Here is a 19,330-nt window from a genome sequence, read left to right on the forward strand (position 1 = left end):
GAACTGACGTCTGTGGGCACTAGTGGCACAGGTTCCCTATTCAGAAGTCTCCACCCTTGCCCCTTTCAAGAATATCCCCACTACAGTTTGGTCCACAGCTCTGTAAACCTCCCTTAATAGATTCACTGGAGCTTCAGAAAGCATTTAATGTAGGTGAGGAGGGAGGTCATGTCAGGTTTGGTAATATAGATCAACATCGTGAATCTCCCACACTGTTGCTGAGAGTGGCAGACGCATCCCTGCAAACTGCCATGCTCGGGAGCAAGGCAGCTGTCTTCCCCACGAGTCAGAGCTTCCCATCATCTCCTGCCTGTCCTACAAAAGAACACACTGCCCTAGAAATGGTAGAAGTATAAATGAGTAATCTAAGGGCTGAATTTGACAGGAAAAGAGAGAACACTGTAGGCAGTTCTCTGTGATAAATGATGTTCCTGCAGTCTGGGAGGTTAGGAGTAGTGATGAATCTAGTCAAAACCTGAGATTGCAGTCACTTTGACAATGGTCTTTTATCTTCCCTCAGCTGATGAAACAGCTTCAAACTTTGCCAGGTCCTCCTCCTACTTTTCCTTGAGAATCAGTATCACTTCCATCTTATTTCAACTGAGCTTCAGCCAACTGTCATTAATTCAGATTCGTGCTGCTGCCAAATGTCGGGAGAGACGGGTGATGGTTGTGTCTGCTTCTGATGAAAATGAGAGGTAGAGCTGAATGTCATCAGCCTACACTGTAGATCACGTTACATCACAACTTCTCCCAGTAGCAGCTGCACAGAGATAATGAATAAAAAATAAGTGATTGCAGGGAGCCTCATAGGGCTTTCTGCAACTGAGAGCACCTCACAAAAGGGGGGATTGCTTCCAGCAGTGCTTACAGAGATCCTGGAGAAAAAAATGAGTGAGAACTCCTATGTTTTTGCTGGGTCTTGCAACTTCTGCCTGGTCAGCAGTGCCCAAAGCAATTAGGAGGCCAGAAAAGGTATCTGGCTTCTTTGTAGAAATCAACACTCAATTATAATACCTCTAATTCAAACTGTGAGCAGGATGTCTAAAAGCATCAGGCTTAGTAAGCTTTCCTCTCTTTGCCAGTGATACTTTCCCAAGGAGAAAACAGAATGGTTTGTGTTGGAAGGAACATTAAAGCTCACCCAGTTCCAACCCCTGCCACAGGCAGGGACACCTTCCACTAGAGCAGGTTTCTCCAACCCCTGTCCAACCTGGCCTTGAACACTGCCAGGGATGGGGCAGCCACAGCTACACCGAGTAGCTGACAAGTCTGTAGAAGATCTGGGGAACAGGAATCATGTTTCACACCTGTAAAGAGTTCTCCAGAACATAGAATCATAGAATAGTTAAGGTTGGAAAGGACCTTAAGATCATCTAGTTCCAACCCCCCTGCCATGGGCAGGGACACCTCACACTAAATCATATCACCCAAGGCTTAATCCAACATAGCCTTGAACACTGCCAGGGATGGAGCATTCACAACCTCCCTGGGCAACCATACAACCAGGATAACACCAAACATCCCCTTCTCATGGGTGTCACTGACAGGCGAATCAACCCTCTCATAGCAGCCATGGCAAAGCAATGAGGTGCCATCAGAAAAAGTGTGGATGCTCTCACAGAGCTGCCTTGAAGCCTGAGCTGGATGTGAGGTTGGGATCATGAATTTTGCAGGAAGGTTCAAAGGGTCTAGCTGTCAACTGGAACAATTACTATAGCAACATGGAGATCTGCGAATGCACTGACAAGGCTCTGGTCCTCCCATGCTGATGGCATGGGAAGAGAAGGCAGAGGAAGAAATACTACAAAAGACCTTTCAAAATCTCAGCACAACTTTAGCATATCCAATTTCATTTCAGTACTTTTCTTGTGTAAGACATTATTGCTTTTAATCTAAACTGTTGTCTCTTAAGCATTTGGTTGTCCTCCTCAATACCTAAGGTATTTTATTTTTTTTACCCCCCATGATTTAAACAACAGCAGGTTTTATAACCTTCAGTAGGCCATCTGCCTTAAGTATACAGTGTATGCATATCCTCTCTTACTAAGATGAATCAGCCTGCTGCAGTAGGACTTAAAGTATGACACGTATATGCAACTAAATGAATGTACAATGACTTTCAGGAATATACTGAGAAACATACAACTCCAAAAAGCTCTTGGGATGGATGCTTAGACCTGAGGACTGCAGGCACGGTGTCCTGGCACCACTGGTGGGTGCCAGACTTCCTTTCTTTGCTGCCCATCTAGTTTCTGTACTGATGACAGTGGCATCACCACCTCCATTGCTGAGCGTCGACATACGCAAGTGCTTGAGATACACCAAGGAGGACTGTGACAAAGCAAAGCAGCCAGGGCATTCTCAAGAGCTGAAGAAGTAAATTGTATTTCTAGAAGGACTCCTTTGAGGGAACCAGACAACTCAGGATGTTTCTAGAAGGCGAAAAGACGCAGGAAGGTTTGATGACTCATCATTTCACAACTTTGCTTCTCAATCTGTTCTTTCTCCTGGTCTCTGCTCAGTACTGGGACCACAGGACTTTCCCTCCAGACTACTTCAGGATAAGAAATGCATTAAGATGGCACAGTTTCCTGTCACTCACAGATGCCTTATGTAAGAAACAAGAAAGAATAAGAAGGCCTTTCCATGGTCCATGTGCAGAAGATGGGAAAAATGAGGGTTGCAACATCATAAAACAAATGGAGGCAACCCAAAGCAGATAAAGAAAGTGGAAGTCTCCTTTGCTCTTTTTACCTGCAGAAAATTAAACTGTTGCAAACAGTCTTTTATAGATCTATAATTCATCACATTTTATGAAGGGAGGGCACATATTTGGAGACTGTATGTTATCATTAACCAATGCTGAAGTTCACATAAATGTCAGGTAGCCTCAACACAAGAGCAGTTGTAGGATTTCATTGTTAAGATCCTGACTGCAGCTTTAGCAAGTCTTGCTTTTGGCCATCTCTTTGCCTTTCACTTTCTGTTAATCTGTACTTAAAACTAAAAGTCACTGTATCATACATAAAGTGTTGTGTAGGCACTACAGCAATTACAAAAGATGAAATAGCTGTTCACTTCTTCATTCTGAAACTGGAGAGAGGTACATGGAAAACCCTGTGCTCGTTGAAGCACAGGAAATAGATGTGCCTTTCCTTCTTGCACTTCTAAAGACACTATTCTTTCAGTTGCAGGCAGACGTTACAATGGATAATGGGTAACAAACAGGATTCACATTCTTGGCACTCAGTCAATTAAAAGAAATACCAATTGCATCCTGCAAATATTCCCATGGTGCCAAACCATCAGAGGAGTTGGCGAGTAGGAGGAGTGAAGGTGTGATAATTGAAGGAATTGCTACTTGAGAAGTCACAGGAGCTAATGTGTTAGCTCAGCATGCAGGCAAGATAGGACGTTCCCAGCTGCTGCAAAAACTGGGTGGATGCAATCCCTGGCATCACTCGTTGGGACAAGATGAATCACAAGTGCTTCGGTAGCGAGTTACCATGTCACAGTGAGCCAGATGGAGGTGGTTACTTCCCTGATTGATTGCCTCTTGGGCTACCAAGGGCTTTTCCAGAAGGCTAATGCCTTTCTGTTGGCACTCAGGGAGCGGTGTGTCCGCTTGGGTCAGCACCGTGCAGGAATTCCTGCCTTTTGGGCATGTGGCTGTCCCACAGATGGAGAAGGAAGTAAATAAGGAGCAAGGGGGAGTGGGTGACTCCAATGCACACCGAAATAGCACCGACTTCTGATGTCTCCCTAATAGGCGTTGCTGCTAATGAATTTTCTGGCACGTGCTGAGTTAACAGGGGTGAGCAACACTGAAACATCTTTTAGTTAAACCCAGTGCTTTACAAAGGCTAATTGAAAAAGCAAGGAGCAGCAGGGGTGGGGTGGGGTGGGGGAGAACAAGGCAGAAGAGGGGGTGGAAGGAGAGAACAGCTCTATTTTTCAAGAGCTGAATATGAAATCCTGCAACAGATGAGTTTACATGCAAGCCTGCACCTCATCAGGGCAAAGATACAGTGAGTGGAGTCAAGTAATTTTCCTCTGCACATATCATCCCCAGCCCCTTACCCTGCCCAGCCAGCTTTCTCAACTGTGAGCTTTAGAATATAAACAGCCAATAAGTAAGGACAATAACTGTAGTTCCTGCTGAGAGCTAACTCTGCCTGTCATGCATTTGCTGGGTCCTAATACAGGACAGTGAATAAAGCTTCATTACAGAACAATGGAGTTAGCTGCCAGAGCCTACAGATTTGAATAAACAACAAATAAGCAACATCTGCTCCAGCATATGTGTATGGTAAAAAAAAAAGTCACAAAATAAAAGAATTTGTAAATGCCAAAAGCAACACTAAACTGCCAGTGCTACTGTAGAGTGAATTTTTAATTGCACATGCATACAGGCAGGCTGTGGGTATTAGTCTCACATATGTCTGGTTGCTGCCAACCTGGGAGTATAGATGAATTTAATTAAATAAGGATTATCCCTTCTCCCCAGTACAATTACTTATTTATAACAATGATAAAATTGCCTAATAAAAAAGATTGTAATATTTTTTAAAACAGAGCTAGAAAACACTCTGCTTTCCCTGTAAGTCATTCAGAGATGTTTGGGGGTTTGAGCGTCTTTTAAAATTAAGTCTCAGCATTCTGCCAAGAGAGAGGGGAAAAAAAGCCTTATCATAAAGCCTACTGCAGTTAAACAGCCAGAATCTACATTATGGAGAAATATAAAGAAGACACACAGCAGCCAGGGAATTGGCTTTCATGGGGAGTGTAGAAAATTAAGCAATTGGACTAAAATTGAGGCCAGGCTACAGAGCCAAGGGACAATACCACTGGGAAAAGCTCTTCCATAAGTCACTCGTCTCTAATATGCTCCATCTAGGCAAGCAGTCTGTTCCTATCGATCTCTATTTCTTCTCACAGGGAGCACCTTGCACTTTCCTGCTCAGGTGAGCTCCCATTTCAGCAGGGTCACGTCAGGCTCTCACATCTTCATCATCAAGCACACCCTTTCCAACAGAGCCCACAACCACATAAGTGTGGGCCCTTATGGTATCAGGCACTGCATGAGCCTTGAAAAATAGGCAGCTTGTGCCCAAGGGAATGTGGAGGCCAAACCCTAAATGCAGGCATGATCTCTGGGGAGCTGAAATTTGCCTTGTACAGGCTCCTGATGAGCTCTGTTTCCCACTCACACCTATTTTGAGGACCCCTGCTTATGGGTCTGGGACCCTTTCTTATGGGTCTGAGACACGTTCTGCTGAATTTGGTAGGAACCTTCTTAAGAGAGAGGTGTTGTTCACTACCAACAATACCACGTTCACAAACAGCCATTTTTAGACTGTTTCCATGATGCAGAGCAAGTTGAAACTGCAACAAAACTCCCGTGGGTCTGAAGGGGGGCACCATTTAAGAGCAGTGGGAAAAAGAGAGAGAATATGGAAAGAAAGCCTGTAAAAACCAGCCGGAAATCCCCACTTTAAATTTAGGCCAAGCATTAATGACACTAAAACAACAGAGAAAGGGAGAGAGGGGGAGGCAGAAATATTCCAGTGCTTAAGCAAAACTCTGAAATAGCATTATAGTTCTGCAAAGGCATAAACCTTATAAAAGTTCAGTTGACTTGTATGATTTTGATTGACCACTTATGTGGATTATAGTCTTATCAGAATTCAAACCAAATAAATACTTTCTGTGTTTTCTGTCATGAAATTACTCTAAATATGTGCTAATTCCTGTGTCTTAAAAGAATATTCAGCACACATACTTATTTTTTCCTCCTTACATTGTGATTGCTGTACCTATGCAATCTGTCAAATCCTTTAACTCATGCCCTTCATCATTGAATAGCACAGCCATGTTTTAGAGATGGACAAAGAAAGTTAAAAAGAAACATTTGTGGGTATGTTACTACATTTTTATTTTTTTCCCCACTGGTCTATGTCCACATTCTCCTTTTTTTTAATTTCTCACTGAATGTTTGTCCAAATGGTGTTTTTCACTGCACCAGTCCTGAAGAATTGCTGTTCTTTGTATAGATACTGCTGTGAGCATACTGATACGGGGGCTTGTCTTTGTTCATGAAGATCAAGACATCCATCAGAAAATAAAATCAAATAACCTCATGGAACTCAGGTGACAAATCATACAGTCTGAATAACAGCAAGGACCTAACATTAAGCCCCAAAAGTCACTGGAGCCATACATAGACAGACTGAATGTATGCAACCCTGCCAGAAGAGATGGCAAGAACATCTGAATGTCATAGGTATGCAATCTATTACAGTTAAAAAGCCCCCTAGCAGAACAGCAAATGTATGCTTACAGGTCATGTGAAAACAAAAATAAGCCCTTCAGAACTAAGGAATTCTTCATTTACTCCATCACCTTTACTCAACTCTAGCATTTATTAAGAAAAACCCTCCACACTTTGATGAAAAGACTGGCCTCACTGGAATCACTAGGACTTATGCCGCTACCTTCAACAGGCTCACAATATCACTCTTGCAATGGTACTCCATCTGTGAATGACCAGCATCAGTGGATATCTGAGTTGGTTTTTTTTAGATACCTGTATGAACTTGGGTTGTTTAATTATCTGTGTTGGCTCCCCAAAAGTAATATAATGTAGTCCCCAAAAAGTGAGGCTCATCAAACTTTCACCTTTGTTGCTCTCTATCTGTTCTTGCTATTCATTAGTTCTTTCACATGCAGTTTTTGTACCATTAAAAAAGATAATAACACATACACACGCACTCCCCCATGCCAGTCCTGCTTTAAGCACTGGTTAGCAAGGGTCCCTAGAGAGCAATGCAAATGCTGCTCTGGAGGCTGAACAGCCATTTCCCCACTGACCACCAACTAGCCACCACTGACAGCAAAAGCCACTCAAGATCCAAATTCAGATTGCCCCAAATGACAGCATAACATCTGGTCTGACAGCTTTGCTCTTAATCCTTTCATAGACGCCTCAAATCATTTATTTTGTAGCACATGATTCAGTGCTATGTCAGCTCATGGGGTGATAGTCTATGTAATATTGGATACTCAGGTGATGGGATAGAGGCCATGGTGACACCACAACTACCTGTTTGCATGGTCCTGGTTGAGTTGGGTACAGAGCAGTTGCAGAGCCACTATCTCCAGCCTCCTGGTTGACTTATCTCCTAGGGGTCTGAGACCTGACAGATGAAGGGTCATCTGAATCTCACAACTAATTCACCAAGCAGGAGCAAAGCTTTGGTATTGCTTGGAAGAGTAGAAAGCTCTGCTTAGAGTATCAGACAGGGACCCCACACACTCAAAGCTGTACATGCCAGGTATCCTTTTCATGTGCACTCATTGTGTCTGCCTGACAAGCTGAGTATATTTTACACCCCTATGATTTATCTGGTCATACCATCATTATTCTAGACTGCCACATCTAGAGTAATACATCCAGATGCCAGAGATGATGGAAGCAGAGGGAAAATGTATTGTTCAGCTAAACTTTAGAAGCAGCTACATGGGAACAGTGTTTTAAAAACAAAACTGGACAAACTGTCTGTTTCTTAACACTCACCTAAAGCGATGTCAGGAGCATTTCCATACAGTGTTTCATCCTCAAAACTCTGAATCTGAAAAGGAAGAGAGGAGGAACAATTTTTAATGATGGCAATTGTTATGCCTTAGTATGAGGGAGAGCAGGACAAAAAACAGAAAAAAAAATCTGGACATTTCCATGTGAAAATGTAAAATCTTTCAGATGATTCCTTTTTGTTTGCTTCCTCTTTAAAATATTTGTTCTTGTCATAAACCACACTCTAGTCTCAGAACCTTTCCGAGCCTTGCTCAAAGTCATCAATACATGAAGGTTCCCAACACGTAAATGCACTGACAATCTTGTTTGAACAGCCTCAAAGAAATATCCCTAGGAAAAAAAAAATTAGTTACTAGAAGGAACCCAAGGAAATGTAACCATATGGAAGCAAATTCTTGCCAGAGAGTGCATGTAAGGTTGGGATTTCTTTTTGCTCTAGGAACGAAGACCCATTTGACTTTTTCATAGTATCAAGGGAACATCTTGTCATGGTGCTGCATAAACTCCTTCAGAAAAATGCTTAATAGAAAAGGGGACCTTCTAGATACAAGTAACACATGAACACGTATGTTGTGTAGTTCAAGAGATCTCTAAACCCCTCATTGTCACAGGCTACAACAATACAAGGGAAGGATTGTGCTATATGTGCCCCATACATCTCCTACTGGCCATTGCCAGGCTAGCAGTTTAGGTGTCCTGATTGTTTCAGCCATTACACTATTCTTACAGCCTTAACTCAGAAGTTAAACAATATATACCCTGTCTAATTTGAGCATACAGCATTCACTGTATTCACTGCCCATTCAAACTGGGCATTTATGTTCATCAGTATTTACAGCTCAATGTCCTCACATTTGTGTGAGCCCCTGCTCACAGAGCTGCGAGTCATAGAATCATAGAATAGTTAGGGTTGGAAAGGACCTTAAGATCATCAAGTTCCAATCCCCCTGCCATGGGCAGGGATACATCACACTGAACCATGTCATCCAAGGCTCTGTCCAACTTGATCTTGAACGCTGCCAGGGATGGAGCATTCACAATTCCCCTGGGCAGCCCATTCCAGTGCCTCACCACCCTTACAGTAAAGAACTTCTTCCTTATAACTAACCTAAACTTCCCCTGTTTAAGTTTTAACTCATTACCCCTTGTCCTGTCACTACAGTCCCTAACAAACAGTCCCTCCCCAGCATCCTTATAGGCCCCCTTCAGATACTAGAAGGCTGCTATGAGGTCTCCACACAGCCTTCTCTTCTCCAGGCTGAACAGCCCCAACTTTCTCAGCCTGTCTTCATATGAGAGGTGCTTCAGCCCCTGATCATCCTCGTGGCCCTCCTCTGGACTTGTTCTAACAGTTCCATGTCCTTTTTATCTTGAGGACACCAGAACTGCACACAATACTCCAAGTGAGGTCTCCAGCATGCTAAGTGCTTTACAGAGATATATGGGCTGCTTTGAGACTATAAATTTACTGTGCTGGAGATCTCTGAAAGACACCCTCTTCCCCATGGAGGCTGATAATCAGGCCCGTGCTGATTCTTGACTCTGAAAGCTGCACCAAACCTTTCACAGAAAAATACAAAATACACCTGTGGAAGGACTTGGAAAGATAAATATCCTTTCCTCAAGAAGAATGCCATCTTAACCTGACCTTTTCCAAAGCTTTAAGAAATTGAAAACTTTCTTAAACCTCCCACCTTTTCCTGTCACTTGCTGCTCTCTCTTTCCTTTTCTTCTTCCCCTCTCTTTTCTTCTTTCCTCCATCCCTCTCATTCTCCACATGTTTTCAGGGGACCTCCAACTGTTTCATTCTCCTCCTTTCTTCAATTCTTACAGTAGAGCCTAGTTTTTGGACTCCTTCCTTTTCCTTGTTCTAGAAGGATGTCTGGAAAAGCAATAGTATCCCTGTTGACATCCCAGTGGAGTCTGTATGACTGGAGAGTATCTTATCTGCAGTATATGGCCAGAAAAACTGCTGCTCCTATAACAACTCTGGATGTCAGAAAGGGACTGGCAAGTATCCTGTCTCTGCTACTTCATGTTGAACACCCACTGCCAACCCACTGCTGCTAAAACATACAGCAAGCTGAGTATCATGGACTTTGCAGACTGGATATGAGAACAAGCTGCTGTTCTGAGTTATTCTGGTTCTAAGATGCTCAGCTTACAGAGCGGTAAAGTATTTCAAACACTCCTAGAAAATCAAGGCTAATCTTGTGACGAAACTTTCTGAAAGAGCATACAAGAAAATGAGCTGAGGGGATGAAAAAAAGATAGGGGAAAGATACCCCAAACCTGGTTAATGATAGGATAGGATCTATAAAAATATCCTTTACCATACGTATTACTGTTCCTGCAACCTCTTTCTATTAAAAAACCCCACAACCTAGCAGTACATAAAACACATTGACATCTTCACACTATCATACTGGTCAAATGAATCCTACCTCAGTACCTTCAGTGCCAACTTTTTTGACTGTCTCCTAACACAAAGACAATTTAAACTAATCAAAACCCCAATGAGCAGTGTAAATCCGACTGCTTTTTCCCATAATGCTGCTGCATGATGCTTGTTGAAGTAATTTAGCTTCTGTCCTCAAAAAGAGAACCCAAACTTACACCGTAAATATGGGTAGTGATACACTGATAGCAAAATACACCTCACCTCTTCCATTTCAAATGAGTCTGGCAGCTTGCAGTTCAGGTTGGCCACTTTTTTAAGTGTGTGGGCTACAGGCAAAGGTGGTTCCTTTCTTGGCCTGTCTTTTGAAGGTACCTCAGATGCAGGAGAAAGGCGGAGTGGTTTTGCAACTAAGTGTGATGGAGCCCAGGCTTTCCCTGATGGAGTCAGTGAACACTGGAATGTGGGATATGCTGAGGCGCCTTTGTCTCTGGGAGTTTGCCCTTCGGTCAGATAGTTCAATGTAACATGTGCAGAAGAGTATGCCTGGACTGTTCCCCTCTCAGCAGTATCTGCACTAGAACAGGGTTGCTCTTTCCTGCTGGGCAAGTTGGCTTCCCCAGGTGCCAGTGAGCCCTGTTTCAGCAGCAGTGTCTGCTGAGAAGCCCTTTTCAGGAACTGTCCTATTCTTCTCCGCTTCGCTTGTGTCACCACAGGTCTGCTTCTTGTAGTATCCGGGAGATTGGTCTGCTGGGTATTGATGCCAGTCAGCAACGATGAGAGTGCACTCGTTACATGGTCAAGTACTTCCAGCTGTCGAAAACGTTCTTAAGTTTGGCAGAATGGAAGGCAACATGGTTATTTAAAGGTGTAATTTGAAATAATCAGGTACAATGATTATGAAACTTGTCATTGCTAAGAAACATAACAAGTACATCATTCAAAAGTGCCTAAATTTTTCCATTTGCTTTCAGAAGATCCATTCAGGCTATATACAGACATCACTGCATAGTTCTTTTTATTAGGCAAACATACAACATTGAATTTGTTGGGTCAAGTGCAGCTGAATGCTGGTTTGTGTGAATAAAGGTTACAGAATCCAGCCTGAAATTCTCCGGTTGGCTGGGCCAGACTTGGATGCTGGTTTCTGAGGACTTATTAAAATTCATGTGAATAAAGTTATTAAAATCTGATCTCCAGTGTTTACAGCTGGCACCTGTCCAGGATAACTGCAAAATGCATATAGGCATTGACTGATAAAAACTGACCACAGAAGCTGTGTTCTTGCTTTCATAACAGCACAAAGCAAAACCCTTATCCCCCAGAAACTCATGGCCAATGTTGAATAAAGGTTCCCAGATTCTTTTCCTTGTACTAACCTCCTGTAATTTCAGGGTCATTTTTTCCATGGCATAACATCTAAAGAGAAGAAAATAATTTTTTCTCTAAGGGATGCTGAGATTTCCGTCACTACAGCATTATGTTAGTTATACAAAGAAACAGAACGCATTTACTTACATGTTGTGTTTGTACCTATCCTGAGGCAATGAACATGTCACCAGGACTCCTCCTTCCTTGAGCAATTCATTGAGGACAGTAGATGGCAAAAGCTAACTTTCTTGGCTGCCATTTCTCTTAGAGAGCAGCCAAATTTACTGCGCGCAGTCTGCATGCAGGCTGTTGCTAATGCTGCTTCACTGACAATTAGACAACAAGGGGATATTTAACATGGATCTGAGCTGGTGTTTTGCTTTGGGGACCAATACTGTGACATATATCTCCTGATAGCTACTATATCTCAGGAATATTCCTTTTTGTCTCTGTCCCAGATATTGCCTGATTTGTAACACTGATGGAAAATATGACTGCTTTTTAAGATACAGGCAAAGGTTTCACCTGATATGGCTTAAAGGAGTTACACACAGTGCTGTGTAGTTTCCATTTGCATAAATTTGGGTCATCAGAGTAAGCAATTTTGGGTTTTGTACATTCATTGTGCTACCACATGCTTTCTGTGTAAAGCACATTTTATCCTCAGTATTTCATCTGGTTCCCACTACATCAGGCCATAAAAATGCAAAGTGCTAATCTCCTTTGACTGACAGTGGCACAGCAGTCCAGTCCTTCTTTGGACTTGCACCAGAACCAGACTTGTTGCAATTTGAAACAGTTTTTACACACTGCTTAGCTCTTGTGAGTTTTTTCAAAGAGCTTGGGACACACAAAGAACCAATCAAACTACACCAGAAATAGTAAATGAACAACAGAAAAAAAAATCCCATTGCTCTTGTGCACTGTAATAAATACATGGGTCATAAAGAAATGATGTCAGGGGCAGCCTTGCTCCATGGACTGTTTCCCTCTGGGGAAGCAGTCCCTTCAGATTTCAGGTGTGCTCTCCAAGGATCATGCCTTAAATAGAAGCTTATAAGATTTCTTTAATCCTTGCAAACCAGTCTAAAACTGTAGCACAGGTGACATATTAAAGGACATAAATTAGGATTTATTTTCACTAGAAACTTCAGACAAAAGAGCAAATGGCCATGCTGTAAGAAAAGATCAATGAATTTTCAATAGAATCTGTATATTTTATAGGGCTTCTAACGACTTTGCAATCAACCCCTTTATAACAGGAAGGGAAGCTCACAATTTTGCTCCTCCTACCTTAAATGTGCCATTACATAGGCTGACGTAGTTACATGCATGAAAGAGTTGAAAAGTCTTTAGTAGGCCTACAGTAGAAGGAAGTAACATAGAACATTGCCACAGATCTTTTTTTGAACAGCAAATAGAATTTGGAGAAAAAAAAAACAAAGCTTTCAGTGGGGGAATCAAGACATGGAATTGCTCTTTCTCCTCAGGAAAAGGAAAAATGAAATTTCAGCACTGTCTACTTTGTCATATGTTAAAATATTTTTCCTTTTTTTTTAGACTGTTTCAACTTGAGTCTTGGCAATACTGAATCAAAGCTTGAATCAAAGCTGTACTTCAGAGAATGCATTTAGCGATTTACATTTCATTTTTCTTCTGGGGGTGTATTTACAGGCTGATGCATCTATCTTTATATACAGGCTTCTGTATATATCTGTGGCCTGTGCTCATCACAGGAGAGCCATGTATCATGGGAAATGATGTTCACCTAATACACTCATCTCACAGAGGAGAGCGAGACTTGAACTACAGCTCCAGTGAGGGGCTTGCAGCAGTTGAGACAGAAATGGGTCTGAAAAAGAGTGTGAAAAATCCACTGGAACAAGACACCAAACCCCACATAGATTCAGATATGGCAGTAAGGACAGGTGGCACTGAAATGTGGTGGGGTTTCATATTATTGAGTGTCAGACTGAAACATTTAAACTTTTCTGAACTAAGGCATTCAGAAACTTGAAGTTTTCAAAGAATTTGGGGAGCAATACATTCAGAAGCATAATGACTTTTCACTTGAGATCATTTCTGATTGTCAAGAGGTTATTTCCTCAGCTGGGAAGTCAAATATCACTTCTAATGAGGTCAGTAAAATTTTCACTGCTGGCTAATGATGGGGATAAGCTTTTCTTTTGGATCTGGCTGAGTAACCGGAAGGGTGACTGACGTTTTTGAAAATGCACCTCATTCTTGTGAAGGAAACCTTTTAAAAACTCTCTCTGACAATGGCAGAGAAACAGAAGCAAGTGAGGTGACAACTGATAAGTAACTCTATAACAATCCACATGTATTTAAGAGGTCTAATCAGCAGTAAAGGAGGCCTAGAAAACTATATGCAGCAGGAGAGAAGAGACAGACATAAACAGAAAAGAGTTGCACTGGTAAATGAATTAAATATGAACGTGGAGAGGGAACACCCTGCTATGGAAGTCCTTGGTTTCTCTCAGCTCTCTCTCCTTCTTTCTTCCAGGTTTCTTGTCTTTACTACTGTAACTATAATCTTTCTCCTTGTTTCTCACTTTCTCAGAATAACACATTGCACCAAATCAATTACGTTCCTCTGCTGATTCAGAGAACAGGAGAAAGTAAACTGACAGCGAGATAACCTCTCAGGTATTCACTAACTCAGATTTAGCAATTTCTTCCTTTTCCATGGCTAGAGACAAATTAGAGGGATTTGGACTGTATTTACATTGAAATGGCTTAGTGATAATAAACTTCAGAGGGTGATAGTAACTGAATTCATTCAGCACATCTCTGGGAACAGTCATTGGAATCTCTACAGGTGGTGCATGGTCTGCCTCATTTTGGCACTTTCATTTCAATGCCCTGGTGAGGAAGTCCTCCAACAGTTAGGAATCTAGAGTTCCCTTATTTGTTCATGGTGAGGTAAATGCCAAGGGACATCTCTAGACTTGAACCTCCTACCGAAGGTCTTTTTCTGAGTCATCTTCTGGAGAACTTCAAAAACACCTCTTCTCCTCATTGCCATTACAAGACAATGTAGGCATCTGCTTTAGAAAAGCCAGTTCTTTAGATGCCTGAAAATACAGGTGCAGTTTTAGTACTGAAAACAGATAGATTGGGTCCCACTCTCAGATGCAATCCATTTTAAAATCTAATAAACATGAATTTGCCACTTGCTCTTTCTTGCTACACATCATTGAAAAATCATTGGACAAACTAAGGTTGGCAAGATTGAAATAAAATCCAACATTTTGAAAACAAATGCCTTTTGAGGATATTCCTGATATGTCCCTTTTTAGCTGTAAGTCCTCTCCTGGCACACCAGCTATAGGAAGGTACTTGTGCAAGATTACCTACATGGTCACTGAGACAGACTGGCTTCTTCTGAGAGGTGTTTTAAGTGGTATCTGGACGATCACCCACAGGAGCTGGCTGACTCTCTTCACTTGCTATGGGGAGAGATAGACTCCACAGTGATTAAGCTCCTTGAGATGGTGCTTCAGCTAAATGCCTATAATATGATGCAATGAACCAGGCTTATGTTAATCACCACATATATGGAAAGATAGTCTGTGAAAAGAGAAGAGGTAAGTATTCTTGAAGGATCAGTTCCACCTCTCTGGATCTGATGTTCTCAGCCCAGGCACATACTTGGGAGGCCTAAGCAGATGGTGTGAAAATCCCCTCCCAGACTATCAAAAGCAAGATAATATGTTTTGATGGACATCACACCCACCAAAACAGAAATTCAGATCCTATCTTACTTCACAGCAACTCCCCCGTACAGATAAGCTATTAGCATGTACTAAGAGAGCTCCCATTGAGGATGACTGCAGGACGAGTCATTAAATTCACACCTTGGCTTACCACTGCCTGCCTTCAACGCCTTCCCTCAGAGGCTCTTCCTCTTGCTTTCATTCCCTTCTAGTTCTCTACCTTCTTCCCTGAGGTCTCCATCCATTATCCATTCATACTGATTATCTCTGATCCCTCTCCCTCTGTCTCAGAGGAGTTGCAGAGAGAAAAAGAGAGTGAGAGCAGAGAAACCTGTTTGATGTGTCAGTTTGCTGTAAATATTGAAATGTGTGCATGGAGCTTGCTATAAAAAAAAGAGAGGAAGAGAGAAAAACACATTTTCCACAATGCTCTGACATTTCTGTTTCAATTCTTATTCCATCCATACTGCTTTCTTGGTGTAATTCTAAATGGGAATGCATGGGCTACGTGAGAGATCCTGCTTTGCTGAGCATCTTAAGTAAACAGAAGATTTCAAGAGCCATCTGGCTATACTGTGCAACAAACATGAGGGGAAATGATGTCAAAATTGGACTTTTCAGATTGGTGATATACCAGAGAAAAAACTATGCTGTTTTAATGCAGATATGTCTTTAACCTGAGGACCTTGTATTCATTTCTCAACTGCAAAATATGCAAAAAGAGAACAAAACCCATCTAAATGAATAAAAGACAGTGTGTTTTAAACGGTGAAATTTTGCAGTACTTAAAATATGATCCTTGTCTATATATTAGGGCATATTTGAACCACAAAACTGTAGGTTCTAGTTAGAGATTTGTGGGTCTGATGCACAAGCTTTGGCAGCTCTAGTCATGGGAAGTTAAGGTCTTATCTGCTCTGTGCATTTCCCTGTGAGAGAGGTCCTGTGCCCACAAAGGGGAAAAGGGCCTGGCTGAATTCAAAATCCACTATATTGGCTTACACCACCAACGATGATGGGTAAACACCAATGTGCTGCCAGTGAAGTGGCTGAGGCAATGGGCCCATGTTCAATTCTTCAGCCTCTGCAGCACAAGTGACAATCTCTGGTGGTGGGGTATGTCTTACAGGGAATAGGCAGCTACGTTTTAAAATGCCACAAGCTGGTAGCTTCAGCACATAAATCAGAGCCCACAGCTGAGGAGAGCTACACAGTATTTCTGTAACATAGGAAGTACCATTGCCAGAGAGGGGTATATGAGGATCCTCTATGTTTCCTGAATACATGCTCATTTTCCACAAATTTTCTTTCAGAAGACTCTAGCAGTTCCCATGTTATTTATGGTTAAAACTTTTCCTTTTTCAAAATGTCTTCCATTACCATATAGGTTTGGCCTCTCAATGTCCATCCGCTGCTTCTGAGCTTCCAAGAAGACTCGGATGTTGATCCCTTTCGCTACAGAAGCACCACTGAGGAACCGAGAAGGGATTTTAGTGCAGACATCAGGTTCTTCTGTACCAAAGCCCAGATCAAGCAGAATCTCCACTGGATCCTTTTCCCAGAGCGTCAGCCATTCAGTGATGCTGTGGTGAAAACATTGGGGTTACTTACACTACTGTTCTGGTACCACTTTTCTCTTGAAGTGTCTATCGTATGGTCTTGCTTTTATTAAATTATTACCTTCCCTTCTTATCCCTTCCTGCAGAGACTTCTGCTTAAGTGAATGTAGCAATTCCCAGTCACATTGCTAAGAGATTAACACACATTCCTCCCCCCAAAGGAGGGAGGGCTCTGGATCTAGATACCTTAGCAAGGAGAACACTAATAAAAGGTGTAGGTTCACAGCTGTGCAAGCTCACTTCTCTTCGGACACAATGCAGATAAAGCCCAATGCAGTTTCAGGTAGGTTTTGTTTTTTTACTGGTACAAACACATTTGAGACCAGCCACCTGTTAAGAAGGTTATTTTGATCTTCTTTAAATAAATGAGGACATGACTTTTACAACTATAACTTTGACTGTGTATTCAAAATTATACTCACATTTGTTGATCCCTAGATGGGCTTATAGTATATATACCTATGTATATACACCTCTCTCTCTATATATACATACATACATACACACACACACACACACACACACACTTATATAAGGTATTATATAAGGTATAATACATTATATATAATATATAATAATATAAGGTATGATATAATGCCTTCTATTCCTAGCTGGAAATATGTGGAAATAACTAACCTCTGGGGTGCACCAGTAAACGAGTTGGAAGAGCTGAGACTCTTGCATCTTGACATAACTGGACTTTCTGAAAACTCTTGGAGGGACCTGGTTGGAAAAAAACAACAATGAAATGTGTTTACTCATGTGCTCCTCTGGGATGTCATTATGATTTTTTCCTAGAGTAAACATTTGCATTTTCTCTTTTTTTATAATGATACATAATAGCGATGCCTTAGAAGGAGAGTCAGCATGAGAGCATGGCAATACACTTATTCTCAAGAACAGTATGTTACAGTAGGTGTGAGAATGTAGGTGTGAGGTACCAGTAAATGCTAATTATAAAGGTGGCAGAATGGCTCACTTTTGACAGATGGTGAATCTTTGAGGAACCTTTAGGGAGCACGGTTTCTCTAGCCACCTACTTCAAAAGATATAATTGCTCTTAACAAAGTTTTGGAGAGACAAGGCACAATGATTAGCTGCAACAGGAGTGGCACCTGAGAACAGTTCTGTGCTTTGTTTCTCATTGTGTATGTATCCACTAATCTGCAGATAAATAACTGCTTTTCAGAGCCTGCTCACTGCTAAAGAAATTTCCTGCAGCATGGGAATATTTCTTGATCTGTAAAACAACAGGGTTTTGTTATACCCAAGCTTAACTTTACCTACACATACCTATCAAGGTCAGGAGCAAATGTTTACATACAGTGTATTGCACTGATATTTTTACCATTGCAGCTTATCCATCATCTCACTTCTTAGACAGGTCTGGAGGTATATGTAGACTTTTGAACCTACACTGTAGCTATCAATTTGGGGGAGGAAAAAAAATAAAGAAACTAAAATTCATTCTTCTGTCAAAAGGAAAAGGAAGAACAAATAATTTATAACAGACCTCTCTGATGTCTGACACCTACCTCCTGTAGCTTTGCACCATCATTTGTACCATTTCTGGTACTGACAGGGAATCTGCAAATAAGAAGAAATTAATATAATTTATTTTCTTACCTTTTCTTCCCCACAAAACAACAATGCATCAAAGTAAAGAAAAGACCAAAAGACTGATTCCGTTATGTAAGGAAACATTTTAAGCCAAGCAGCCAAGATGCAGAACAATGCCATTGTGGGAAGCTCAACGCACAGTGTATGCTAGTCATAGGTAAATGCAACCCATATCAATAAGAAGGTGAAAATAGGTGTCTCTACATTTCATAAACCAGTAGCAGTACACTCCAAACCCCTCCTATTTAAAAGTAAGCACTATCAATTGAGTTTTGCTGGCTGCTGCAGAGACACTGAAGATATACATAGAACGGATACAGTGAAAAAAATTAATCTCTGCTTTTCTAGTAACACCCCCCCCCCCAACAATTAAAATACATTATTTTAAATATTCTTGTCAGCAGAACTGGTACAACTTTTTTTGTGTATAATAGTTTTTCAAGGCTAATTCACTGATTTTTTTTTGAGTTTTTTTGAATATTGATTTCTCTAGGCTTCGCATCATGCTCTAAATGTGCTTGAGAGGAGTAAGACAGTTGCAGGTTGCTTGCAAGAGTTTCTGAAGGAGGAAATATTTGCCCAAGAACTAATAACATTGTTTAATGGACTCTAAATGTGCTATATTTACGATTATGAAATAGGCATTAATCAGATGCAAATATACAGTGCCTGTAGTTGTCACTTCCCTCTTAACAGCACAATAACACATTTGTTGACCTTCTGAAAGTTGGAGTAACATTTGCCTAGCAAGCAGCAGCAGACATTCTTCCAGTATCTGAAGGGGGGCTACAGGGATGCTGGGGATGGACTCTTCATTAGGGACTGTAGTGATAGGACAAGGGGTAACAGGTTAAAACTTAAACAGCAGAGGTTTAGACTGGATAAAAGGAAGAAGTTATTTACTGTAAGAGTGGTGAGGTACTGGAATGGGTTGCCCAGGGAGGCTGTGAATGCTCCATCCCTGGCAGCATTCAAGGCCAGGTTGGAT

General features: G+C 41.6%; 1 protein-coding gene across 1 annotated transcript in view; it reads right to left on the bottom strand.

Annotated features, from left to right (window-relative positions):
• Positions 1 to 18,289, bottom strand: part of ITPRID1 (ITPR interacting domain containing 1) — a 34,485-nt gene extending 16,196 nt beyond the window's left edge. The window contains 5 exon segments of the mRNA XM_013128506.3: positions 7,580 to 7,634; positions 10,542 to 10,822; positions 16,484 to 16,686; positions 17,359 to 17,445; positions 18,258 to 18,289. Coding sequence (XP_012983960.2) covers positions 7,580 to 7,634; positions 10,542 to 10,822; positions 16,484 to 16,686; positions 17,359 to 17,445; positions 18,258 to 18,289 — 658 coding nt within the window.
• Positions 18,290 to 19,330: the final 1,041 nt, after the last annotated feature.

This window comes from Melopsittacus undulatus, chromosome 1 (genome assembly GCF_012275295.1).
Source record: "Melopsittacus undulatus isolate bMelUnd1 chromosome 1, bMelUnd1.mat.Z, whole genome shotgun sequence".
Classification (NCBI taxonomy): Eukaryota; Metazoa; Chordata; class Aves; order Psittaciformes; family Psittaculidae; genus Melopsittacus; species Melopsittacus undulatus.